Source organism: Betta splendens, chromosome 13 (assembly GCF_900634795.4).
Source record: "Betta splendens chromosome 13, fBetSpl5.4, whole genome shotgun sequence".
Taxonomy (NCBI): domain Eukaryota; kingdom Metazoa; phylum Chordata; class Actinopteri; order Anabantiformes; family Osphronemidae; genus Betta; species Betta splendens.
The window spans coordinates 9764118-9792014 of NC_040893.2; the positions used below are offsets into that span (position 1 = coordinate 9764118).

At 41.7% G+C, this 27897-nt stretch overlaps 2 protein-coding genes across 3 annotated transcripts; both read left to right on the plus strand.

Annotated features, from left to right (window-relative positions):
• The first annotated feature begins 844 nt into the window (after positions 1-844).
• cpda (carboxypeptidase D, a) lies at positions 845-16022 on the plus strand. 2 transcript variants are annotated; one of them, XM_029170192.3, is made up of 21 exons: positions 845-1625; positions 2473-2720; positions 5396-5538; positions 7226-7395; positions 7544-7962; positions 8064-8255; positions 8633-8800; positions 8904-9013; positions 9117-9219; positions 9300-9442; positions 9534-9703; positions 9811-10092; positions 10426-10621; positions 10771-10906; positions 11264-11410; positions 11624-11722; positions 11812-11879; positions 11982-12113; positions 12263-12448; positions 13983-14085; positions 14292-16022. In XM_029170192.3, exons 1-21 carry the CDS (start codon positions 1039-1041, stop codon positions 14516-14518), a joined length of 4029 nt encoding a protein of 1342 aa, XP_029026025.1. In that variant the 5' UTR covers positions 845-1038; the 3' UTR covers positions 14519-16022. The 2 variants fall into 2 exon arrangements, with proteins under 2 accessions (XP_029026025.1, XP_029026026.1); XM_029170193.3 differs by having other exon boundaries at positions 11815-11879.
• An 842-nt stretch (positions 16023-16864) lies between these two features.
• On the plus strand, positions 16865-27891 carry gosr1 (golgi SNAP receptor complex member 1). Its single transcript, XM_029170195.2, has 9 exons — positions 16865-16998; positions 17632-17743; positions 18181-18268; positions 18542-18649; positions 18873-18964; positions 22033-22107; positions 26202-26231; positions 27176-27258; positions 27414-27891. Exons 1-9 carry the CDS (start codon positions 16965-16967, stop codon positions 27536-27538), a joined length of 747 nt encoding a protein of 248 aa, XP_029026028.1. The 5' UTR covers positions 16865-16964; the 3' UTR covers positions 27539-27891.
• Positions 27892-27897: the final 6 nt, after the last annotated feature.

The following is a 27897-nucleotide window of genomic DNA, read 5'->3' on the forward strand; positions in this document are numbered from 1 at the left end:
TATTCATTCATTTTCAGCCAAGGTGAGCAATATTTAAATTTAATGATTATACACAATACGCATCATTTCACTCTAATAGAAAAAGTGCTTCAAAGGTTCCCTTGGCAAATTATATTAATTATGAAAATAGTGCATATTAAATGAACAAGACTGGTACGTGCACAGTGCATGATGCAAATTAGTTAGATGTACTTTGGCTACTTATCTCATTCACACAATAGAAGCCATTTCAAAGATTATGGTTGACTGTAAAAGCATAGTAGCAATTAATACTTTTACTACATTAATTACTACACAGTGGAATTAATTTTCCTTTAGAGGCTTAGTATTTCCTATGAGAACAGAGTTGGTAAAACTATTGTTTTAATTTGATTTCTTTGAGAAAAGAAAAAGAAAAAATGCTTCTATTCTTTCAAGATATTGCTAAAGAAATTACCACATCCAGTGAATTATAACACTCAAATAAAACTAAATAATACAAATGCAAAAACAAATTAAAAACCGAATAATAAAATGGTTGTTGATTTAAAATCTTAGACCTATATTCAGATCTTATTTTTCATAATTGATTAAACAGACCCTTACACGTAGGTTAACGCTGCTGTTTATTTTAAGGTTCATGCAGATTCTAAAGCCACACTGACTATAAAAGGGAAGCGCAATGCGACTCAAAAATACACATCTCAGAAGAATTTATTTTAAATACGTGTTATTATATTTGAAAGGTAGTTGTGTCAAACTGTGGACATTCAGAAAAAGAAGACGAAAAAAAACTCAGAATAAGACAAAAAAAAAGCCGCCTCGTCTCTCGCGGACCGTCTTAAGAAGTGACGTCACCCACTAACTCCGCCCCTGTGAGGTGAGAGGAAGTAGCCGGAAACAAACAGGCCACACAGACTCGCGGAGCAGAAATACGTTTTGTCAGAGGAAAACAGTTACATGTTCAGGCCGGCTCTTTGTCCTGTCGTCTGAGCGTCCGGATGGTGTAGAGGCAGGAGAACGACCAACGCGTTACGTCGCTGGGAGCGTCTCTCCACGATGCTGGAACTACGGCGGCCACTTTTCTTCCTTCTTCTCCTCGTCGTCGTCGTCTCGGGCGACTCGGCCGACGACACGGAGGAAACTTACGACAGATACTACAAATACGCGGAGCTCACGGGGCGCCTGCAGGCGCTGGCGCGGAAATACCCGCACATAGCCCGGCTGTCGAGCGTCGGTCGCTCCGTGGGGGGCAGGGAGCTCTGGGTGATGCGCGTCACCAGAGAACCCAACGTGGACGCCGCGGGGAAACCCAAATTTAAGTACGTGGGGAACATGCACGGCGACGAGACCGTGTCCCGGCAGGTGCTGGTGTACCTGGTGGAGCACCTGCTCACCAGGTACGCAGACGACCAGCGCATCGCCGAGCTGGTGAACAGCACGGATATTTACATCATGCCCAGCATGAACCCGGACGGCTTTGAGGCGGCCGTGGAGGGGGACTGCGTGGGCGACGGTGGGGGTCGCAACAATGCCAAAGACGTGGATCTGAACAGGAGCTTCCCCGACCAGTATGACACGACCACTGTCTATCCAGATAACATCCCCGAGGTCCTGGCTGTGATCAGGTGGATCCAGGAAAATAAGTGAGTGTTGTGGGAACTCAAATGTTGGCTGTTAAGTTGTGGATTGATTGATCCTCAGCACTCATATCCTCTCCTAAGGAACCGATGGACCTACGTGTGGCTGTAACATAGCTGCCATAGGGGTCAGGAGTCTGTCAGTCAAATGAGCAACAAGTAGGCTGGGAAGCCGTAATGTCTAAGACTGGTTCACTGGGAGCATAAACTGAAGCAGTCTCCTCAGGTGTTGACTAGTCAGCTGACAATAAAGACGCTGTTTGGGTGATTGGTTTTCGTTTAGGTGTAAATGCCATGCAGCTGCCTATGACTAAGCTACAGTTATTTGAGAGTAGATGTTGGGGTTACACACAAGAAGCGTTTTCAAAATATCTCAGAAGAAGTCTCAGAAATATGTTGCAAATATGATGAACAAATAGCGTTCTCCTAAACGATCAGCATTTTAGACTATGACTCAATTCTCTTCCTGCTTTCTTAAGGTCAGGATGTGACTTGCAACACAACCAAGCAAGTACTGAGACAATTGTACACACACTCATCTAGAACTTTGTCAGCCTCAGGCTGCCACACGAAAAGGGAGTTTCCCATAAATAACGTTCACTCTTCGTCAATGTATGTATTTAAGTATTTACAGTACTTCAGATGGGATAATGAGCCATCTTGACCTTAAATCAATACTTTCTGATATGTACACTGACACAAATGTCAACCCTGGGGGTTTAAATCCTCCTTCCTTCTTTTTATAATACATGATCGTCAGTGAATTAGTATATGTCTATTCACATGTTTTAAGACAGAAACACGTCAAGCTGTTCCTAGAGCCTGCGACTAAATCAGATTGTCGTTCCATCAGGTTCGTGCTGTCAGGCAACCTGCACGGAGGCACCGTGGTCGCCAGCTACCCATTCGACGACTCGGCCTCTCACCAGGAACGGGGCCACTACAGCCCGTCAGCGGACGACCGTCTGTTTCGCTCCTTGGCCCTTGTGTACTCCCAGAACCACCCCGTGATGAAGACGGGTCAGCCCCACTGTCCCGATGCCCCAGAGGAAACCTTTGCCGATGGCATCACTAACGGGGCACAGTGGTACGACGTGGCCGGTAAGACCACCTTCATTTTCCCCGCTTTAGTAACTTATAATTGCTGCTGAATCTCATTAAGGCCTGTTGTCACATTGTCGATACATTATTCCTTAATTAGAGCCACAATTCGTATTTATAGTAAACAGCTGTCAAGCAGATCGCCGTTAAAAGTATTTACCAATACACTAATGAGTGTGGTATGTGGAACCCACAACCCCAAGAACAAATAATTTTAGAGTCCTTTACACTTTGAGAAGCACAGATACGTTTCTACACTGCGTTTGAGCAGTTTCTTACCTCTACTTGCGTCTGTAACGACTTTTAAACCTAAAGCTGCCAGGCTTGTGTTGCATAGACATGCACTGTGTAGAACAACAGTGCCTCTTACACAACTCCGGCCTTGGTAATAACCCCCAAATGATTCCAGTCGGATCTGTTTTTTAACCTGGTTTGGTGTTTTTTTTTTGGCGCTTTAGCACAGAGTGCTGCCCTCGTCAGAGTTGCCTGCCGCAGCCTGTAATTACTGTAGATGATACTGCTGCGAGCATGTCTACCACTGGATTGTGGTTTCAGAGCAGCTCACTACAGGCCGCATGAGCTGTTACGTTAGATCCTCTGACTGATTATTAATACATACCTCCCTTTGTTTCAGCCGGTCTTGTGCACTACAGCGTTACAGTTTGAGAACCAGATCAGCTCTTTGTCTTCCTTCCTTTGTGTCTTGTGGTTTTGTCTGGGGACCCAGCAGGTGGGTGTGTGAAAGCAGCGTCAGGTTACCATATTTCATGAGCTTTGTTGAGGTGCATTTTAGGTGAGAGTATTGTGCCCTCCGGTGTGGGTTTGCAGGCCTTTGGCTCGGTTAGAATACTCTGATCATAGCGCAGCTTTCCAGAACGAACGACTCCCCAGCTCTAATGTAATTACTTGCCTTCCTTTCTTTTCAGATGTGTCTGGTCTCGGCACATATCTTGATTTCATTAGTGGAACCGATAACTCTGTTGTGCATGCACCTATTTTGGTCCCACATTAGCTTTTTTTTAATTAATTTATTTTCATAGAGCATCAGAATTTGATATGTAGCAATAAGCTGTGTGTGACTGACGTGGCCCAGTGGACAAAATGCTATAACTGGGCTCATGGCAGTTGATGACACCAGTCTGGAACACTGCGTGACATCAGAGTAGATCCAAGCAAAGCGGCAGCACAGGGCACAGAACAAGATTTTGATTTGTGTATCAATAATAAGTCAGCAAAACATGTTATCTGATGATACTGGAGACTGTTCTCTGCTTCTGACCTGTATCTTAGTTCCTGTAAGCCTTCGCTCATAACTACCGTGTTGGTGTAAATGTACTGCTGTGTTTCAGGGTTTGGGGCTTTTGTGGTGCATTTTTTAAGGCCGTTTAGAGTCCGAGGTATTTTGTGGATGACTTGTCCAGAGCAGGAGGCTTTAGGTAGATTATTGTGGAAGCGTATGTTTAGCAAGACACATGATGCTGCTGTTACATGAAAACGCTGTACTGCTGTGTTAACGTTCGGCCCTGTGGACTTAGCAGCCACTGTAAGCCGCTGACAGTTATATGACAGAAACACTTATAGTAACTGTGTCCTTTTGTTTCTAACAGTTAAAAGGTTTCACTTAAAATCAGGCCACCTTTCAACTCCACAGAAATGCATAATGCTGCTTCGTATTACTAACAATCTTTGAGACCTGGAGAAAAACATTTTGCTCCTTCTGCGTAGTCTGTGGTTCTCTGCTAATCTCAGGGCGTTTCGTTGGAACCGGAACATGGACAGGATATTTAAGGTCGGCTCCACCACGCTCTGTCAGTGTGTGTTTGTCAAAGTCAGACAGCATACGGTGACTGTTTGCTTTAATTTATTTAAAGCTAACGGAACACTGATGCAGTAATGTGCAGTAAGACAATGGCTGTGGTGACGTGACTGGACGTTTTACTGGCTAAGTGTGTTTGACAAAGCATCCTGCTGCCTTGGCTGCCACTGGCAGGTACAAAGTGAACTTATGGCATGGTTCCCATTTTCCTGTGTTTGATTTAATGTATTTCACCTACTAAATGATACGTCCGTGTACATTTTTTTTATTTTATCTGAGTCTTGCTGGCCTTCAGACAACAGCTGCCACCTGACCAGAGATGACCGAGGCGTTTACGTCTGCGATGTATAATGGTACACCTGCTCTCGAAGCCAGAGCATGCACCGCTTCACAGCTGGTGATTCTCTGTTGCTGCTAAGTGATAAATTGTCATAGTCTGTATTTTAATTTTTTTTAAATCAGTGGTTGCTGTGTAGTATGTTAGTGTTCAGCGTGTGCAGCACCTTGTGGCTGGTTTATTGGGTCCCTGTGACCTCCTGTCAGACAGTCATGGCAACCCTTTGGCTGCCTGCTGTCGTTCCAGTGGGATGACCAGCTGTGCCCCCTGTGTGTTTCTTGTGTTTGCATAGCTACAGGGCTTGGTTAGTTGGCAAACACAGACATTGCAGCTTTTTTGCTGGATTAAACACAACCTCTAAACTGAAGTATTGGTCGTACAAACACAAGTGACCAGTCAAGGCCACGTTTACATGAGCACATGTACGTTAAAACTCCTTCTTATAATTCAGAGTGTAGATATTCAGTCTGTCATGTGATTCCCAGCATGTTTGACATATATACTTTCTACTTTGTTATGCAGGAGGGATGCAGGACTACAATTACCTCCATGGAAACTGTCTGGAAATCACCTTTGAACTGAGCTGCTGCAAATATCCTTTCGCGTCTGAGCTCCATAAGGAATGGGATCTGAACAGGGAGTCCCTAATAGCCTACATGGAACAGGTAGAACTTATTGTATTGATTTGGCATTGGTTCTTATTTGATCATTCCACATTTAAAGCCTACGTGATATTGTTCAATTAAAGAACGTTTACAATGCTGCTTTCTTACGGAGCTAAATTGGGCCCATATATCTTGAAAGCAAAATACAAAGGATTTGAAAGTGAAAGCTTAAAGTTTATGCAAAGATTTTCAATTCAAATACATTTTCGGTTTCTATGTTTTCGACTTTCAAGTCTTAATTTTTGACTTTCAAAACTTTTTTGTGGGAACCGAGAAAATTATTATTTCAAGTTCTAAACTACCTACTTAAGGGTTTGTGTCGAACAAAATGGGCATCAAAGACAAAAAGAAGCACATCTTCAAATCGCCCATCACTATAAAAACTGTTTCAAAGCCAATAATTCTCCAGCATAGTGTGTTTATAGTGTCATGTTTTTTCAACGTGGTACTTTCGTTCAGCCACAAATGTAAGTGAATGCAGCATTAGATGCGCTCGGTGGAAACTCTAGGGGATGCAGTATCGTATAGTAGTTTTTATCTGTCAAATCGATCTAACAAATTTGTATTCCTGTACTGAATCTCTGCTCAGCTGTGATGCGCCACCGAGCTGACCCCCGGGACGTCCCTCGCCTCAAGTACCACATCGCAGAGCCTCTGTCTGGCCGGTGGTGGTCACATGCTGGGTAGCGTCATACTACTGTGGAAAATGCTAAAGTGGCCCGAGCTGTAAACTGTAAAATGATGTATGATGGAGAAGGTTTCCTTGGTCTTCGATCTTTGCTGCCCATCAGTCATCTCTTATATGATGATGATGTTTTTATATTACTGCTCACGGTAGTATGAACAAAGTAAAAGTAACATCTGCACCGACATCATCCAGCATGTGTCTACCACTGTTCACAGCCCAACAGAAGCTGTCTGATGTGGAAGTCAAGGCTGCTGTTACTACTGGGAAACCTTGAACGGTTATTAGTTAAGGGTTATGGCAGTTTAAACCTGAAACAAGCTGTAGTTGGAGGTATAAGTCTTAACGAGGCGTGTGCTCGGTGCAGACATTCAGTATGTGCTCTCTTCCCAGCCCTGTGATGTTAGGTCGATGTATGGGTTTGCTTATTTCGGACTGTTGTATGCGGGAGTGCACACTGACCCATTAAGGCTGTGTGGATACAGCTTATTTCGGACATAACTTGAAAAATAATATCTGCTACAAGTTTTCCAGTGGTCATAGCTGCTTCGACCCTCGCATCAATAGTTTCTGTCCAGCTGTGGTTGCAGGTAGAAAGCTGGAACTGCTCCCACAGAACCCAGTGACTGTATGTTGAAAGAATATTTTCTTGTCTTTGATGCCCATTTTGTTCGAAGCAAACACTTAAGCAGGTAGTTTAAAACTTAAAACACGGCAGCAGGCAACGTTTTGATGGGTCCTCCATGTTAGCCCCGTCCCCCACATGTCATATAGGCCCAAAAGTCAGAACCTGAAAAAAAAGATGAATCTGAAAAAAGAACTGTAACTGAAAAAAGGTTAGAAAGTGAAAAATTAAAACTTGAAACTCAAAAACATAGAAACTGAAGCTGAAAATATATTTGAATTGAAAATCTTTGCATACACTTAAAGCTTTCACTTTCAAATTGTTTTATTTCATTTTCAAGAGAAATGGGCCTAATTTAGCTCCATACTGTCTTCCAGGTTCACATAGGTGCTCGTGGGTTCGTGAAGGATGCCATTAGTGGTGCTCCTCTCACCAATGTCAGCATTGTGGTGGCAGGCATTCGCCACAATCTGACTACGGGAACGTATGGGGACTACTATCGCCTGCTGCTTCCAGGGACATACAGCATCACAGCTGTAGCCCCAGGGTGAGTAACAGATTTAAAGCTAAACTTCACTTCCACAGGTGGGTGTAACGGGTTTTAAAACTCAATCTGATACCAATGATACTATTTTTTTAAACTTCCCCCAGTTATAAATTGCATGTTTAACACTTTTTTTCTTTTCTGAACACAGTTACACACCAAAAACAGTCCACAATGTCCAAGTCATAGAGGGTAAAGCCACAGAACTTAACTTTATGCTGTCACCTGTGGTCGGTGACTCTGCAGCTAGCATCACTGTGCCTGAGTCCTCCACCCCATCTACACCCAGTAGTCCCAACATCACCACCACCAGCTCTACTTACACCACACCCACCCAGGTGGTTCCGTCAGGAGGCGATACAAGCAGCCCTTCTGTGCCTCCGCCTACACACCGGGCCATCCAGCCACAGGAATTCCGTCACCACAACTACGCAGACATGGAGCTGTTCTTGCGCAAGTACAGCAGCGATTTCCCCTCTATTACCCATCTTTACACTATTGGCCAGTCTGTGGAAGGCCGTGAGCTCTATGTGATGGTCATCTCAGATAATCCCAAAGTTCATGAGCATGGTAAGTCTGTAGGGTAATGAAGACATTCAGGAGAATCCGTTGATCCTCTGATGTTCATATGGATTTTGTAGTTGACCTCTTACTGTTTGTTTCCATGCCAGGTGAGCCAGAGTTTAAGTATGTGGCCAACATGCACGGAAACGAAGTGGTAGGCAGAGAGTTGTTACTCAACCTCATTGAGTACCTGTGCCGTAACTATGGTACTGACCCAGAGGTCACGGAGTTGGTCATCAACACCCGCATTCACATCATGCCTTCTATGAACCCTGATGGATATGAAGTAGCTGATGAGGGTAAGAGACTGATGGGCTGTACTTAAAAGTCAGACAGTCACATATTTTTGATTTTAAATTAAAGGGGCTGTGAATGGATTACAATAGTAAACAATTAAAACATTGCTAATAGATTATACAACATCTCTAAACATACCTACATCGCCAAAAACAGGTTATGTGTCCTTTCTATTGTTATTTTATGTTAAAGAAGGGAACCTTAAATATTTACCATGATAATAATAAATTTAACTTTGGTGTCATTTCTACTCATTCACCTAAATGAGTTTCTTAAAGCATTTCCTCCCTGTGCCTTATCTTTAACCTGGTAGCTGCAGCTGATGTGTCACAGGTGTACAAGTGTACAAATTACTTGACTGTGTTATTTATTTCCTTAGGTGATAAAAACGGCTATAAAGGACGTAACAACTCCAAGAATTATGATCTGAATCGCAACTTCCCGGATCAGTTTACCACCATCACAGAACCAAGACAGCCAGAGACTATAGCCGTGATGAACTGGGTGAAGAGCATCCCCTTCGTCCTGTCAGCCAACCTTCATGGAGGCAGGGTCTTACTTACTTTTAGTGTCAAATCTGTAGTGTTTTAGTAGATTTAAAAAAAAAAGGTCATCTTCATTCTGTCTGTTGTATCTATTGTGAAATTCAGGTTCCTTGGTGGTCAATTACCCCTATGACGATGACAAGGATGGGGAAACGCACTATAGCAGGTCGCCTGATGACAAGGTCTTTCAGCAGCTGTCTAGGGCCTACTCTCAGGTAACTGGACACCTGCTGCTAAGTCTGTTGCAGACTGGGATAATGTCTGCTTCTGGTTTTATGCTGGGTAAGATTGGAATTGATCAAGTTCTTGTTCATGCAGGAAAATCCTCTGATGCACAATGGTTACCCTTGTAAGGAGATGTACCCCTTTGAATATTTTGAGGATGGCATCACCAATGGTGCTAACTGGTACAGCGTTCCCGGTATGGCAACACCTTTGTCACCATGTTTGCTTCCTTTGCTGGTATTGAGGCAGATATTAAAGCAGCCTGTCTTTTTTCAGGTGGCATGCAGGATTGGAACTATCTGAACACCAATTGTTTTGAGGTGACCATTGAGTTGGGTTGTGTGAAGTACCCTCTGGCCAAGGACTTGCCTAGATACTGGGAAATAAACCATAGAGCCCTGCTCCAGTTCATACACCAGGTGAATGCAGTTCTTGATGTTACCTCAAGCTTTCTCCTACTTTTCATAGTTTTGGGTGTGCTCATCTGTACATGGTTGTATCGCTCTCTAGGTCCACACTGGCGTAAAGGGCACAGTTTCTGACAGTAGGGATGGCACAGGAATTCCCAATGCCACCATTACAGTGGCAGAGATAGATCACAACATCACCACGGCTCAGACTGGAGACTACTGGAGACTGTTATCCCCAGGCACTTACTTTATCACAGCCTCCGCCCATGGGTGAGATCTGAATAGTGTGAAGATAAAGTATATTCACAGAAAAAAAGGCTGATATTCCAAATGGATTTCTCCGTTTTGAAATAACTCTTTCTTTCTCTTTCTTGCAGGTATAAGCCTTCGGGGACCTATGTGTCTTTGCCCAAGGGCAGAGAAGTAATGTTAAACTTCAGTCTGACACACATACACTCAGATTCTGATCGCCAGCCTTCGTCACGATCTGACAAGGAGTTGCTGGACTTAATCAAGGACCTCTCTCTAAGCGAGGGTTTGGATCAGTTGGTTAAGAGCACAGCCATGGAGAACAGGTTCCGCTATCGACCTTACAAAGAGCTGTTGGGGTTTTTGAATGTCCTCACTCTTGACTTTCCAAACATTACATATTTACACCGGTAAGCAAAATTTTATATTTCTCTGCAGAAGTTCAACAAAAGCTGTTTTAATTTATGAATGTGTTTAAAGAATCCAGTTTGCACATAGCCTGTACCCTGGAGATTCACACATGTAGCACACAACAGAATATTGTGTGAATGTGTGTCAGAGTTTTGGGGACAGGTGGTCCATAGTCAGCGTGTGCAGGATGCATGACATAAGACAGATTAACACTGCTTATTTAGTTTGTTGGACACCAGACCGTGCCAGTTGCATGATTAAAATCAGCCTGTTATTAAAGAAGTTCAGGATTCCACTATGTTACCCTGTTTGTTTTTCTCTTCTGTTGCCAGTTTGGGGCAAAGTGCTGAGTTTCGAACCATTTTGGCTCTGGAAATCTCCAACAATCCTAAGAAATCTGAACCATCTGAACCCAAAATCCGCTTTGTAGCAGGGATCCACGGTAATTCCCCAGTGGGCACAGAGCTGCTGCTGGAGTTTGCTGCCCTCTTGTGTATCAACTATGGCAAAAATCCGGCCATCACTACGGTGAGTTCTGGAGAAAACACAGTGCTTGATAAACTGGAGTGTTAAATGATACTAATAATTAACTTACTGATATTCTGTCCTAAAAAATTAAACAGTTGTCGTGGTAAACATACCATGTCATATCTTATCCTTATCTGTTTCTTCTCCAGCTCATCAACGAGACCAGGATTGTCATTGTGCCTTCTATCAACCCAGATGGACGAGAGCAGGCTGTTGAGAAGAATTGCTCCTCAACCAAGGGCTTTAATAATACTCGTGGCAAGGATCTGGACACAGATTTCTTTGGTCAGTTGTTTGCATGTGTCTTTAAAAAAGTGTTTGTTCACCAGTGGACTTTGGACCAACATTAGTAGTTGTTTAGTTCACAGATGTGTACCTAAGCAGTCCTCTGTTGAGGGAATGTTTTCTGTGGACTGTGACATTTATTAGTGCAGGTATAAACATGGTTTTAATCGTCTGAAACTGGGAATGCAATTCTTTGCACGTATATTTTGGAAATTTTCCCCATTTAGGGATGAATAATAATATGACTCATTGAGTAAATCTTGTGCATTTTTAAGTTAAAGTAGGATCTTTAATGTGTACATGCCATAAATAGCTAAACCCCTCTCCTGTCTACCCTTTTGATTTTACGATGTTCAGGCAATGCATCACAGCGTTTGTTGGAGCCTCAACCAGAGACCAGGGCGATGATGGACTTGATCTTAGACAAAAGCTACACACTGTCTGTAGCGCTTGATGGAGGAGGCCTTGTCGTCACCTACCCTTATGACAAGCCTGTGCAGTCTGGTAACACCGCTACTAAACTCTGCATGTCTATTGTATGACAAAATGTAATATATGAACCTTGTGACAATACATCATTCACGATAGTCACTCTTTAACATTTAACACTATTTAAAAGTACTGTACAGAATGATACATGCGGTAGATAATAAAAACACTAGATCCTGCTTACTTTTTCAAGTTTCTTTGTTGTTTAAATAAATATGATCTTTCCAGTTGAAAATGAGGGGACGTTGAAGTACTTGGCTGGTGTTTACGCCAGCAATCACCCTAGGATGCACCTTGGAGCCACCGGATGCTCAAAGAATGGACAGGGTTTGCCTTTTTTAAAATGCTACATACAAAACAATTTGTCATGAAAAGTTTGGAGTGGTTGAATGCAAGGGATCATTTTTGTTACTCAGCAGGCAACATCCCAGATGGAGTTATGAGGGCAGCAGAGTGGCAGCAGGGTCATATGGGGAGCATGAAGGTTTGTAGACATCCCACTATAAAATGTACCAAACTAAATTTAAAAGCAGAAGGTGGCTTCAGTCGCAGTATTTGACTCACCTCCCATCCTGCGTCCTCCCAGGATTTCAGTATGGACTTTGGTCACTGTCCAGAAATCACAGTGTACACTGGCTGCTGTTGGTTTCCTCCTGCTGATCAGCTGGCCACGCTGTGGACGGAGAACAAGAAGGCACTCCTGAGCATGTTGGTGGAGGTACACTTCATTTTACATGACGTTTCCAACACTGAAGCAAACAGCACCTACAAAATTTTTCAAAATCGTCAGAAAGTGATAAAACTCAATATACACATGCAACAAAACATTTAATCACTGGTCTACGTGATTTATTCTACCACATCCAGGTCCATAAAGGGGTGCGTGGAGTGGTGAGGGACAAGATAGGCAGGCCCGTTGTTGGGGCGATCATCGTACTGAACGGGGGAGTGAGAGTCTTTACACAAGAGGGTGGCTACTTTCACGCACTCCTGGCTCCTGGCAGCCACATCGTTGAAGCTGTTGCCGATGGCTACCAAGAGCAACGCCAAGAGGTACGCTATCATGAACACCACCACTAGATTTAAAAAACTCTAAAAATAGGTATGGAAATAATCAAGTATATAAGAATAGATATGCTTGACATGGTGTGTCATTGCTGTGATTGCTGCAAATGAGGATGAGACATGGGGAGCATTTAATGCAGATTATGATTTTGAGCTGTCAGATTTTACTGTTTGATCATTGAGATTAACTTTGCTCTGTGGGTAATAGTTAAATGTTTAACCCGGGCACCTGGAGCCTCACCTCAACATGTACATCTAACTATATAATACATATGCAGTACAAAGAAATAATATAAATAAAAAGGAAAACAAAATAATGGCACACACAACACAGAATGTGTGTAGGAGATGTTACTGTGGTTCTCCTTTATTGTCTAAACCTATAAAAGGTGTAGGACGGAGCACACAAAACCTCTCGGTCACCTCCACCTTTCCATTTGGCTGCTCTGTAATTTGAAGCATTGGGTAAGCCAGCTCTCTAAATAGATGTTCTTTAACGTGACACCCCAGCTCCAGACTGTAGGCCACGAGTTTCCCAGAAGGACTAAAGAGCAGCGGATCCACCACTGAATGATAAGTCAGCTGGTACTCTGGTACAGTAAAGCCATGAATTAGTGGGGCTGTGTCGCTCATTGACACGCTGCTGACGGTCCTCCCTTCGGTAGAGGGTGCTCTGCCACTGTCAGGCACTTTGACATGTGGGAGAACAGCAGCGTTCCTTATATACCGGCCATCCAGTGGTTTCTGGGGATCCAATTCACTCTGCTCACTCATAAAGTCCACATCACGACTTGGAGCCAGCATGTATGTCCTCTCCTTAATAGTATCCCCATATTTCTTAGGACATCGAATTCTCTGTCTTAGGCCGTAGGAACGCATCTCATAACCCTGGTTAAATTAGAAGCACATTACTTCATATTGATCAGACAAATGTGGACGCTTCAATGAAATCACTGTGTCATGCTATTAGAGAACAAATAAACGGAGAACAAAATGAGACTGAGAACTGCATTTAGTGTGTGGTATGAGTTCAAACCACATGCATTAGTTTCAAACTCATGTTTCCCAAGCTGGCACTAAATGAAACGCTTCATTTACTCACTACACCTTACCGTTTCTTGTAATTTATTTCTCAGGTGATTGCTGGGTAATTTTGGGTTGTTTGAGCCAATGCTCAACTCCTATTTTAGACATATGAGACAACCTGGAGCGGATTATGTTAAGCAGTCGCAGCTGCAGGAAAGACTGACTAATTAGGTAATCAACAGCCTTACTTCTGCTTGAGCAGATCAACACATCACTTTTACTAACCAATGTGGTTAGTATCATGTGATGTGATGTGGTAAAACTTCTGGTTTTCCCATTTGTGCCACCTTAAAGTGCAATGAAAGATTAGTATACCAACAACAATCTAATGTCAACCACATGGTTTTTAAGTATTTCATAGTTTTAGACTGTGGATGTTTGCAATTGATATTTAAAAGCTTTAAGCTTCATTGAAGTTTGTCGCTTGTATCACCAGGTGGTCGTGTCTGTCTTTGAGGCTGCTACTCTCGTCACCATTGAGTTTGACATGGACAACAGCATATTTGGGTTGCCCAGGGAGTTTGTGGTGGCCAGTGCAGGTAAATGTGTGTGTATGTGGTTATGTCTGTATTTTGGTGTTTGAAAACAAAAACTTTTTCATGAACTAAAATACAAAAAATTTATTTCCTTGACTTGAAGAATGCAAGGATTTGGATTTGCTCATAATGTCTTTCATTGTTGTTGTATTTAGAAACTGAGTGTGTTTGCAGACAAGCTGATTTATGTGCTTCACTTCTCCCAACAGCTGCCTCCATGACAGCATTGCTGGTGACGGCGTGCATCATATGGTGCGTGTGCGCAGCCAAGTCCAATCATCAAAAAGATGGCTTCCACCGCTTGCGACAGCACAGAGATGATTACGATGATGAAATCCGTTTAATGTCTATGGGCTCGAAGAAGTCCTTGCTTGCCCATGAGTTTCAGGACGAGAGTGAGAGTGAGGAGGAAACGCTATATGCCAACAAAATCTGAGAAGCATTGCGCCAGTTTGCCTGTTGGCACAGTAATAGTTTGTTTGATCTCTCTGCAATATTTTCCCCTGGCCAATAGGGAAAATGCTTTTTTTTTCTCCACAAGTGACACAAAGACTGAGAAAGACCCACATACACACGTTCTGATTCTCACCTCTGGCCATATAGTTACAAGTGCACCTAAATTAAAACTTAAAGAGCATCCAGCTGGCGTCTGGCCTGAAGGGGGTTCTCTTTGTTTGCTGCATCTCTGCTTGCCTGATTGAACAGGTCGAGCCATAGAGAAGACAGAGGTTTGGTCTAGTTTGGCTGTCATGTGTCTCTACAGAGCGTTTTGTCTTTGTTTCCTGAGCCTGGCTGAGGGTTAGACCAATAAATCCAAATGAATTCTGGATGAAAGTGCTAAATGTCATACAATCTCCCCACTGATGTCCATCATCATGATGTGTTGATCAATACTGGTCTGAGTTAGGAAGATATTTCAGTTATTTTCTATCTGAGACGACATTGTGACATTGAAGTGTCTCAGCAATTGTGATTCTGTAAAGTGCGACACTGTGCCTTGGCTTCTACAAAATCTATTGTCCAGTAGGGTCCTAGAGTGGGACAGGAAGCAGCCACATTGTAAGTAGATATTACTTGGATTATGTTGGAAATTGATCCACGCTATTCTCAGGTGGTAGGAATGAGAGACATATTGATTAAGAGACTGCTGAATTCCACTTTTGCACTGTTTCTGCACAGGTGACTCTACGCTTGCCGAACTGGGTTCAGTAGTTTTGCAATTTTCCAGTAAAGTGATGCTGCCAAAATAAAAAAAAAAAGAAACGAAACAAAACTGGAGCAAGCTTCGCAAAAGCTTTAAAGCATCAGGGAGATCAAGCAAAACCCTTCCCAGTAAGTGCAAGGTGCTCTAACGTATGCATGGAGCTCACTTTCTGTATAAGGAAAGCAAGCGTCATCTCAGCACTGGCCAAGAAAACGCCTATGAAACTCACAACAGGCAAATGTGAGAAGAATGTATTTTTTCCCTACTTTTTGTTTAAAGATATTTATTTTAGAATATTTTGAAACTGCAGTCTGCCCTGCTTTTCACAAAGGATTTATGTTTTCATTGTATAGGAATGTCAGTTTTTGCCACCTAATTAACTTTGTTTTTCTCTCTTTTTCAACAATACCATGAATGAAAAGATTATATTGAGCTTTGTCCGTCCAATAGTGATTGGTGTGACTGAGTCTGTTGGAATGAACACGAACACTCCTGTGATATAATTTGAGCATTAATATGCAGTAGAAAATCAAATGATTTCATTGTATTTCACACCGGATTTGTTTAAACTAATGCAATTTTTATTTTCTTCTTATGGTAATGGGGACGTAAGTCATTAGGGTGTTCAGTTGAACTGCCACCAACCAAAATTTGTGTTTTAATTGCGTCTATAGTTTAACTGCTCCACAATTAATTCAACTTAATGCACTGGATCATTAAAGTGACAATGCCTGGTTATGGTTTTGATAATACATATAATAATAGTTTAAAGGTACACTTCACCAGAAGCCTTGATTTAATGTCTGCTCTTTCAACAACAAATGGTTTTATGTACATATATATATATATATATATATATATATATATATATTATTTACCAACTGAGTCACAGTGTGAAAATTGAGGATCCTGCAGAGTTGGTGTGAACATTTTATAAAAACTGGAATCAACTGTAAATATTGTTCGCTAATTGCTGAAGGGGAAATAAGTGCAATTCATGCAAACCATGAATCTTCAGACAACAGTGAATTTCAGGAGACTGTCATAATGACATGCTAGCGTGCACTCAATGAAATAAAACTCCTCACATCTGTTTGCCTGTTTTATTTTATGGTACAGGTTTTGTTTTTTTCACTTGTAGAAAATAAATTACTGCAGTACTTTAAAAAAATATTTAATTCTTCAGCTGAAGAAGAGTTTACAGTCTTATAGTTGTGTCTAATGTTAAGTAAAATGACTGTTTATTTTAATCTACAAGAATGCATAAATTTAAACTTTAATTACATTTCACAAATGACTTCTATAGCAATAATAAGGGAATAAAATCAGTGGTTTAGATGTTTTGTACCTGTATGCTAATGTTTTATACTATACTCAGACCATACTAAAATAATAAATATGATCAGATTTTTACAAAGCTGTACACTAAGTAACGAGATGAGGCAGAAAAAATGTCTAAAACTGTCTAAATCTTGCTCAGCTCTATGAGGATCCATTTTTCTTCATACAATTATAACACCATTAGTCGCTGTACCGTTAAATGCATACGCGGTATTTTGACTGGCAGCCTTTTTGCCTCGCTGCCTGACAGGCTTGACTGTGGGCGAAAAGACAAGATGGTCTGTCTTTAAGGGCACGTGACCTACCCGGAACTTGGTGACGTAGCAGAACAACAAAGATGGCTGGAATAGGAAGCAGCAACTACTGGGAAGGTAAGGGACCAATACTGGAGTCAATTCACAGTAAACACTGTGTACAGCGACATGAAGTTCAGTTGTCTTAGTGTCAGCACTTTGTGTTTGTCGGTGTCGCCGTGTTTGTGTAACGCATCAACGGTCTGTGTCTGTACATGGTAGCTCCCAACACGCTAGCTAACATCCCCGTGTAAGTTGACGTTATTCCTTAAGCTGTTAAATCTCTGTCGCGTCTGTAAACACGGTGTCATCCTGACACATCGAGTTTTTGTTGCGCCAGCTATTACACACAGTACATAAGCACAAATAGAACTTGGTGTTTGTTGCGCTTTGTCTAAATGTATGTTCGCTATGTTCAGTATACATCTGCTAGACGTTAGTGTTAGTTAGTTTTGTTTTCCATTTATACTCTAAACGCCTAAATCGGTTTCTGATTCATTTATGTTGCTAAAATAAAATAAAAAAAATAAAAAACATTACAGCCCTAAACACGTCACGAGTAAATACCAATCACAGGTAAATTACAATACCTGCTCAGCATTGTAATCTAGTAATGCAAGTAAACATAAAGTGAATTGCATATACATTAAATGTATATTTTAGGTGTAGTACTTTGTGTGTGAAAATTTTTGACTTGACTATGTCTTGCAGATCTGCGAAAGCAGGCCAGACAGCTGGAAAATCAAATTGACCTGAAGTTGGTTTCCTTCAGTAAACTGTGCACCAGCTACAGCGGCTCCAGGGATGGACGTCGAGCAGAAACGTAAATCATCCTGAACTTAATTTGTGACAATTCTGATAGTGGATTGGCTATTTCATTTATTTTTCAGATCAAGTTCTTACACTTCAGATTATATTTTATTTGTTTATTGTCACCAATATATTTTTAAGATACAGTGCAGGTTGGGTATGTGGAAAGTCACTACAGGAAGTGTGTATGAGCAACGCAGTGGATTTCTAATGACTCCAATGCTGTTGTTCTCCAGCTAAAGTATAATTTACTATGAAAGAGGCAAATGAACCTTCAATCATCCTATTTTTTTCAAGCAGTAAAACATGTGTGTCTTCCATCACAACATGAGTAAGGAGGAAAGAGTGTCTTTGTTCATGGTTGCCCTAGTTGCTTTGTTCCACACTTTAATAGACTTATTTTGTTATTTTTATGAATTATTCTGCGTTCTTTATTTTTTCCTTGCCAAGGTCGGACACCACGCCCCTGCTGAACAACTCCACCCAGGACAGGATGTTTGACACCATGTCCGTGGAGATTGAACAGCTACTGGCCAAAGTAAGTCAACTACTGTATGGGACTATTTCACGGTTTGTGAAAGGTCAACAAAAAATATATATAAAAAATAATGCCATTTAAGGCAATGCCAAGATAATTAAAGAGATACATCTTGGTGAAAGGAAGAATTTGATTTCCACAGTTAAAACACACAGTTAAAACACCCTAAGTCAAAACAGTATAAGTCAAGTGTTGTTGCTATTGTTGTCTTTTGACTGTGTGGGTCTTTTACTGCTATTGCTCTGTGTTTTATCATATTTTTTTGTCTGTCAGCTGACTGCAATAAATGACAAGATGGCGGAGTACACCAATACCCCGGGCACGGCTTCTCTCAATGCTGCACTCATGCACACGCTCCAGAGACACAGAGACATTCTACAGGTTTGCCCTCATATTGCTCTTCATTTGATCTAGGTTCTTACTTCTCGCCTGTATGCACTTTGCATCTTTTTTTTCATGTAAAGGATGTTTCATGTAAAGGTTCACTGTGCAATACAGCTGTTTTCATAAGGACACACTGTTTTTTACTTCACATTTTACTCTGTTTACTTTTTATTCTTCCTCCAAACCCACTTCATTTTCACAATGTTTGTTTTCCACTCAGGATTATACGCATGAATTCCACAAAACCAAAAGTAACTTCTTGGCCATCCGGGAAAGGGAGGACCTTCTAGGGTCTGTCAGGAAAGACATTGAGTGAGTATTGAGCCACGCATTGTAATTATTTATTCATGCCTAAATAAGTCCATGTGCTTGAAGAAAACCTTTAAAAATTGTTGTATTTCTGTGTATGATGTAAAGGCTTCAAACACTCAGCTGTTTGGTTATATTCTTACATAAATTGACCAAATTTACTGTATGTCTGTGAGAGTCTTGTCCAACACAGTGTTATTCCTGCTTTGCTGCTTTTACTTATGAAACTGTGCATGACACTACACTCAATGTTTGACTATAGTGGTATGAATGTGGGCAATAAAACCAACATTATTCACTTTACAAGATTATTTCTTATAGGGAACCTTGACTCTCACTTGACACACATTTGAAAAATGTTGGCCGTTAAAACCCAAGTAGATTCATGGCCTCCTCGGCCTTTCGTTGAGAAAGTGTGTCCTCTTCTCAGATTGGCTTACTTTTGAGTGAGTGTATTGAAATGAGATTGGAAGCTTTCCCAGACCATGACTCTTGGCATTTTTTGTAATAGCTTATTGATCAGTAAGACACAGCATACTGTGAACACCGCAGGATTCCTATTGATCCCCCTCCATCCACTGAGCATGCCGAGAGCCTGGGTCTGCATTCAGACTCCATGTTTCATAGATCTGATTGACATTGCACATAGCACAGAGTTAAACCCCTGCTGTGTCTGTTTCATGGCAGGTTGTTAGGTGTCCTATTATTTAATCATTTGATAACTTCAATTTCTAATTGTATTTTCCTGGAAGAGCATAGTGATATTTACAGACTGAGGGGGGTTGTATGTTACTTTGTCAGTGATCAGCTGAACTTGGCGTAGCTTGTGCGCTGATTGGTTTGCTGCTGCATAACTCCATAAACAGCACACTGTGTTATGATGCCAGTGTTTTCTCACACCTGTTGATGAAGACCAGCACTGTATTTTTTGCATGCTGGCCCCTGTACCCCACAACACTGAAACATATAAAGAACAGCTACACAGCTCTTCCTCTACATTATTATTTAATAATAATAAACCAGAGCATTTTCAACTGCTCAAACCATGTTTATCTAGTTTACTTTTTGTATTGTATTTCGTATACAACTGTAATTGTATTCATGACATTAATCTGATTTTAAATTGCTTGTACTGGGCGTCTGAGCACACTCATTATCTAATGATTAATGGAAGTTGCACTGCACATAAGCAATCAATATAACTGTGTATGTTGTTAGTTAGAAACATCCCATGAAGGCATCTCAACATGCAACAGTTCACTCAGCCTTCCCATTAAATCACATGACTGAGAGTGCCACTTACCCCTACTAATAGGCTCGGTGCTGATGAGCCTAATGCATACAAATGAGCCAGTGTTGTTGACCCAGTGCTCGAGTTAACTATGAGTAATGTGCCCAGGGGCAGGTAATGGGGGAACTGTCCGAGCTTACAAATAGTGGAATTACATACTCCACCATGAGTTATTGGGTCATGCTTTGAGAGAGAAAGTTTCTTTTGGGGGGAAAAAGAAATTGCCTCCCACCTCCACAGTGACCTCCGCTCATTGATCATGAGGAAAGTGGCAAGGTAGGACTAGAGTATGAACTCACTGGAGCTGTCCAGAAGAGTATAAAGAGTTCTCTCCAACTTGCTCGGTTCTTGGCACAGCTCAGACCGTGTGTGATAATAGGAGTAGAAAAGAAGAATAAATGGTCTGGAAAGTGAAATGTTGGGGCTAGTTTTGATAAGAAATTTGTAGATGGAAGCTGCTGCTGTTAAAGTGATAAATATGTGTCTTTGCCAGGTAGAGGGCAGCACAGATCTTCTTCATGTGTTGAACCTGCTTAGGAATCATTTTATGTCCCTGTTTGTTACAATACACAGACACAAAACCATACTGAAAAAAATAGTGCAGGCCTAAACAAAAAAACAACAATAAATTAGTCAGTGTTTTGCAGCAAACACTTGTCTCTGTCAGTGGTATATACAGTACTCACGCAAATGGTCAGGCAGACATGGCTTCCCGTTCAGTCCTCTTCACAACAGCAGAGCTGAGCATTCCCCCTGCTCCTGCTTTGATTGTAAATGTCGGCAACAAAAATGACAGCTTGCCTGTGATTTACGTTGGTGCCCTTTTTAAAAGGCCTTGCTGGAGTTATAAAGCCGGCTGTCAGTACAGGCAGTACAAGCCCCAGGAGCATCAGCCCTGCTGGCCGACAGGCCAGCGTGGGCTGCAGGCAGCTACTAGGGATGGCGTGTTTGTTCTTCCAGTTAGCTGGGTGGGGTAGGATGTGTATGGTATGAACGTATGTGCACACACAGTCTTATGTTACACAGTTCCCTTGTCTTGTTCTTGTTGTTACGCATTTGGACTGAGTCTTATTTGCGCTTCTATTTCCCACTATGGCATTCTACCTGTGTGGCGTGCTGTGTCATGTTTGAATGCATTTGAATTGCCATTTTATATCAGGAATATTTTTGATCTCCAAGGCATTCCATTGCACCAAGCTATTTGAGGTAACTTGTCTAATCTTGCAGGTGACCACAGATCGATCATGTTCAAAAGGCTGGTGTTGTCCAGGTGGTTGAAGCTTCCTTGTTAAGATGTTCCATCATAACCTCACTCTTCTGGGTTTAACTCTGATTGTCTTTGTGTTAGGTTGGTGCTAATGCAGGCATTTCCTGCTTCTGCCTCACATTAAGCTGGTAAACCACATGAAGGCTTTTACAGTAGGGACTGAGTGGCTTTGGTCACAGTCTGCTGGTTATTAAGTACTTTACTTATTCATTGAAGATCCCTGATTCGCCAGGAGAATGTTAAGTGCACCTCAAATTGCCAAAACACTTTTTAACAAGGACTGAGGAGGTGGGAAAATTGGCAAAAGCCTCACTACATGGTTAGCGTCTCCGATAACTGTCCCTGGCATGACTGATTGTGATTGTATAATAAGATTAGATCAGACTTCTGGGGAATCGGAAAGTTCTGTTTTATGTCATGTAGAGGAGCAAAAATGTCTTTGTTATCAACAGAAAGTAAATAGCTTTTTTTGTGTTATTACGGACCGTAATAATGTGTCTGTGGCTTTTTTAGGACCTACAAGAGTGGCTCTGGTGTCAACAACAGAAGAACGGAACTGTTTCTAAAGGAGCACGAGCATCTGAGAAAGTAAGTGCAGAGGCGACACGATAACTAAACAATCTGACTTTTTAATCTGTCACAGCAGAGATTTTAGGGACACTTTGGTATTCAAACCCCACCAGTTGTCTGGGTAGAGTGTAGCTGCAGAGCTCCGCAGCCATGATTTGTATATAGTTATAGTTTCTCAGGAAGCAAACAAGGAATAACTCATGTTGATGGTGTTGTACAGCTATCTCGCATAAATCTGGAAAACCCTGCTGCTGCTGATGCCAGCTCTTTAAGCCCTGGCACACTTTCATGCTTTAACTTTCCAAAATGAGACATGTTTTTATTATGTCACAGCCATTGATTTGATTTAATGGAAGTTTTAGGATAGAGGAAATTCTCTCATTGCATCACTTGTCTTGTGGAGATATAATGTGTTGGTCCTTTTAATTAATGCATAAAGAAAACATGAATTGTGAAGCGATTGAACTTATTTGTCACTACAAAAACATGAGCAGAACGTACCTTTTCTTGCCACCTAAAGCCGAGTCATATTGACACAATAGGTCAAAGGATAATCTGCCAACAGCCCCATACATTCTCCTTCTGTGTTTTGGCTGACTCTCACTGCAGCAACAGCATCATATAGTGAACTTTGTCCAATCTGTACGTGTGTGAGAGGCACCCTGGGTAGAATGTGAAATTAAATGTCAGCAGGTTATACACACACTAACACACACACACATAAACCTAGAGTTATACTGCAGCACGTCCCAGGCATGAGAATTTTTAGTAGTTTCATAATTCAGCTCAAAACTCTTAGGAAAACTGTTCATAACAAATGGTGTAGCTGCCTCCACACACGTGAATTTATTTAACTTTAGGGCGTTAGCATTCCGTCAGTGCAGCTCCACCGAGTCTTCGTCTTGTGTCGAGTGGCATTGTAGTGCTAACTGTGACACTACAATGAAAGACCCAAGTGAATTTAATACATTCATAAAAGGGACAACCTCATGCCGTGCTGTCTCTGAAAGGGGAGTGGCCTTGAAAACATCATTACTAATCTGCTGAGCACCAAGTTTTAGGAAAGATGATCAAACTGGATATCGATATTACAGAAATTGTAGGAGAATTATTTCATTCCAGCAAAAATGAGCAGAATATAGATGGTGAAATTATTTTATTAAACTCCAGCATCCCTCAGGCTTTTGACGAGGTGGCAAAGGAGAGAGATGATTAGAGCCATAAAACAGGAACGCGGGCCTGAAGAGAAAAGGGGCAAAGTGGCAGCTGAAAGTCTCTTCTGAAGTCTCTCTTAACCCAGAGACCACATGAATTTAATTGGCTTAACAGAGTAATAGCTAGTTTGCTAGTTGTTTCTCTTTTATTGTTTATGTTGTGGCCTGTTGTCATCTACCACAGAACCTGATGAGACAGACTACTTCTTCGTACCAGCAAAGCGTGGTACGAAGAATCTTGAACAAATTTGCATTAGACCCCGCTCGATATTAAGTTCGAACGTTGCTTTTGCCAAACACTCTAAATGTGTACCTTTTATAAATAGTGACACTTAATTTTGAGCTGTATCTTGATACTGTTTAGCTATTAGAGCTACTAAAGGTAGTCAGAGTTTCCTCTGGTTATTTTTTTACTTCCTTTGTTCTTGTACAGTATGTGATTCATTCCCTATCTCTTACCACAATAAGAATCTGTGTTCATGAATAAACTAGAAGATGGGAGGGACAGCCATTAAAAGTTGATGTTGGAGCAGCTGTAATGGTAGCAGTCACATTAATAAGGACTTCCTGTGGATTTTTTGACATTGCAATATGCCTGTAAGTAAAAAGGCAAGTTTGCACTATACACTGTTACATATCTGTTCAATAGTGTAGATTTATTTATTTTCCACCACAGTCGTTACAATGTTTTGTAAAGAAAGTGTAATTTGAAATATAAATACATTATTATATGCCGTCATATGCTCATGTGATACTGTAGTTTGTGGAGCAGAGTTTGGATTAAGGGTGGGTTAACTGAAGGCTTCTGTTCAGATGCTCTTTGTAGTAGATTGCGTCCTTTGTTAAACCTCTTTTTTTGTTTTACAAGCGCACGTCGGTTTGCAAAACTCTGGCCGATTGAACAGTGAAGGTTTCTGCAGACCTTATTAAAGGGGCATTTTGAGACAGCCTGGAGCTGTGATTTGCAGCCATCTCTCCTCTTTGCTGATGCGTTTTTCTTCCTTTAAATGTTGCCAAGATTAGCAGGATGTTTCCCATACAAGGTAATGAATGTTACAGTTTAGCTGTCTGATACTATTTGTTGCCTCATCTCGCTCTAGACGCCAGGATGACATAGCATTACGCTCTGAAAACTTGCAGTCAAGTACATTATCCAAGAGTAAATAACCTAACGTGTGATGAACAGAAAACAAATAATGACCCGTCGTCAGTTTGAGTGTCTATTAGACATTTTTAGCTCCGGGGCTAGGAGTTCTGGATGGAAACAGATCAGTAATGTGTCCGATTCAGTGTTCATGTGTGTGAACGGCATTAGAGAACACGGAAGCAAGTGGGCGGGGCGGGCTGATTCATCACACTGGGAAAGGCAATTAGCTTGGAGCTAATGAACGATTTAATGACTGCAGCAAAACACCACTGACCACAGCAAATGGGAGAAGCTGGAACCACAGGCGGCTGCACGTACATACAATCAACCCTGCCGCTACCGCTGCAGCTTGATGTCGGAGTGAACGATGCATAAATCTTTAACCCGGTTCCTTCTCTGCATATGAAGACTCCATAAATCAAGGCTCACTCCAGCTCGCTGTCACCCTCTTTCTGCTCTCTTCTGCTCATGATTTATGAAAGGGATGCTGTCATCAGACAGCCAGTCGGCCTCTGTCCACCGTGGTGGCGTTTTCTCGGGTGTCTTGCGTTCGCTCGGCCTGTATCTAACATTCTCTAGCTCTCAGACTGAGTGGAGCTGGTTGCAGGCCTGCTCCTGCTCCCACTGGGCTTTGAATCCCCACCACTGCTAGTCGCAGTAGTCTTTGTTGCACCCGTCTGCCTACCATTGTTTGGCAGATTTGCCTGCCAGACGTCACTCTGTGCCAGTTACCGTCGAATTTTACTAAATGATTCAGTTTCACTTTTGCACAAACAAACAAATGCCAGCTCTTAGTTTTGATCCAAGTACAGAAGGCATTTTGGCTTGCACCCAAACTGTGCACTGCTTCTGCCAGTGTTCATTCTTAATATATTAATGTGCAAGACCAGAGACTGAAGCCAGAGTGTAGATGAAACTTTGTAATATATGAACATTTAAACAATTTAGAACGTTACACTGATTTAGTAGTTTTAGATTATGTGAAATTTACATTTCAGAACAGAATAGTCTTTGTTATCCAGTTGATTAACAGGGCAGCAAATAAAGTAGCAGCTTGGTTTTAAAGCGCTATACAGTGGCTGGTAGCAATCATCCTTCTGTAGTGAAACATCACATAGCTTCATGGATCAGGACTGAGATGAGATGTTAAGGTATAAAAACAGTCAACACTGAAGGTTGCAGTTATGGTTTGTCTAAAGCTATAATAGAAAATATTGTTAGACCATCTGTTTTTCTAAGCTACATTAGAACATACACTACCCTCAGCGTTGAATAAAATTTGAACCATGAAATCCAATCCCTACACTTTTGTTTGTTCGGTTTGCTTTAGTTCAGTGGAACATTATCCAAATTGAGTCCAATTAGAGAATAAGCCTGGGAGAGCGGCAACCTGAGATACAAAAGCTGCATTATACAAGAGGAAGCATCTTTGAGTCTGCTTCGTCCAGTGTTATATCAGAATGGGGGAGATTCATTAACAGACTGGTAATTTGATAAGCATGTACCTCAGAGCAACAAACCACAATGAACACACACCCTGCCATATGTTGGGCCCAACCTGCTGGCTGGTCACCGTGTGGGAGCTGAAGTTGATTATTCGATAAAGAAATCCACTGCAGCATTAAAATCAATGGTCTGTTCACTGCCCTCACACCATTTGTTTATTATGTTTCTACTTTTCTGCCGCAGCACGTACAATAAAAAAGAATCATTTTCTCTTTCATTCTCCTCCTCCCTCCCTCTGTTTATAGCTCTGACCGACTTATGGATGACACAATAAGGTAAGAGCCTTTTATTTGTTTGTTTGTATATAAACATACTGTATGTCTGCCACTATAACCATATGGTACAAAGTGAAGGGACTCACTGGTAAGTGCAACTGGGAAAAATGTTAACAGGTTTATTGTTGCAGGATAAAACTCTACTCAAAGTTCAGAGAGATAATAATAATATATAATATAGTGCCCAGGTAAAATCTTTATCTGGTCCTGATTAGCTGGTTAACACAGTTGCTGTGTAAACTTTTTCTTCCTGACTAAGGAGAACATGATCCCTAAAACACTTCTCCAGGCCAAGACCGCAGGCTGTCGCTTCAGCAACCTTCACCCTGAGGCGAGGCCATGACCTCAGCTCTTGTTGGCTCACAACCTGCATTCAAATTCACGCGTACATACACGCACTATAAGCATTTCCCTGTTTGCCTGCAGTAGCCCATCAACTGGCATGTGGCAGGTGGATTGAGTGATAATCTGGTAATGTGAGGGTGGTCTCAGGTTCCCGCTATTGATTATGGTGTGTAACAGATGCCAGCAGAGCCTGAAACTTTCTCTTCCTCCTCGCCAGCTGTACTCTGTTGCTGAGATTTAGGTTTAAGAACAAGAGCTACGATGTCACAGTAATTCTACACCGCTCGTCTAAAAGAGGAGGCAGCAACGCATACAGTCAGCATCTGATAAAAACAGAGAGAGAGGGACTTGTGTTTCCTTCCCAGCAGTGTAGAAAAAAAATATACATATTTTTTTTATTCTTTGTTGTACTATTTTATTTGCTTGGTTCATTGGTGTGTTCTTTTGAAGAGGAAATTCAAAGGGAGCTTTACCCTTAGCTTGGTGTAAACATCTGGTAGAAGTGAATTTCCAGTCATAAATGAATCAGGCTCAGTAGGCGGTAACCTGATGGAATATTGCAAACTTGTGAAAGAGTTCTTGATCTCTCTTTTTTTCAGCATCGCCATGGCGACCAAGGAGAATATGACCTCCCAGCGGGGCATGTTGAAATCCATACAGAGCAGGGTTAACACTCTGGCCAGTATCCTTTATTTTGGATTGTTTGTGCTTGATCGTGGTTCTTTGTTCTCAATATTAAAGGGGGAGGTTTTGACTTCACTTTTATTGATATTCTTTTTTTTTTACATTTTCCATTTTAATCCTGAAAGTTGTAACCTTAACTTGTGACTTGTCTAGATCGTTTCCCCGCCATCAACAGTCTCATCCAGAGAATCAACCTGCGGAAGAGGAGGGACTCCCTCATCCTTGGCACAGTGATCGGTGTCTGCACCATTCTCCTCCTCCTCTATGCTTTTCACTGAAAGACATGCCAGGCGTAGTCTCTAAAGAAGCAGGACTGATCTGCGAGGGAACCACAGGACCCCTATCAGAAGATCCTGGAGGATCCTGAGCAGAAGGACATTCACTGGGTCCAACTCTGAGAAGGGAACATACAGTATTCATCCAACATGACTGCTGAACTGGTGGTTGGGTGCAAATAAGACTAGATTTTTTTAACAGTATCGTAACTCATTTGAAGAGAAACTGTGAGCCTGTGTGATGCATGTTACGTCTCGCAGGTGAAGATTTTTAGTTGAAGGGTCCTTTTTAATTCATGAACTTGGATGGTTCATCGTTGGGCTGTGAATTTGCATTAATAAATTATTCATATTAAGTGTGT

Coding starts and splice junctions, on each gene's coding strand:
- cpda (XM_029170192.3), top strand. CDS start 1,039: ATGCTGGAACTACGGCGGCCACTTTTCTTCCTTCTTCTCCTCGTCGTC. Junction 8,256..8,632: donor ATATGAAGTAGCTGATGAGG/GTAAGAGACTGA, acceptor TTATTTCCTTAG/GTGATAAAAACGGCTATAAA. Junction 12,114..12,262: donor TCCTGAGCATGTTGGTGGAG/GTACACTTCATT, acceptor TACCACATCCAG/GTCCATAAAGGGGTGCGTGG.
- gosr1 (XM_029170195.2), top strand. CDS start 16,965: ATGGCTGGAATAGGAAGCAGCAACTACTGGGAAG. Junction 22,108..26,201: donor GAGCACGAGCATCTGAGAAA/GTAAGTGCAGAG, acceptor CTCTGTTTATAG/CTCTGACCGACTTATGGATG. Junction 27,259..27,413: donor CAGGGTTAACACTCTGGCCA/GTATCCTTTATT, acceptor TGACTTGTCTAG/ATCGTTTCCCCGCCATCAAC.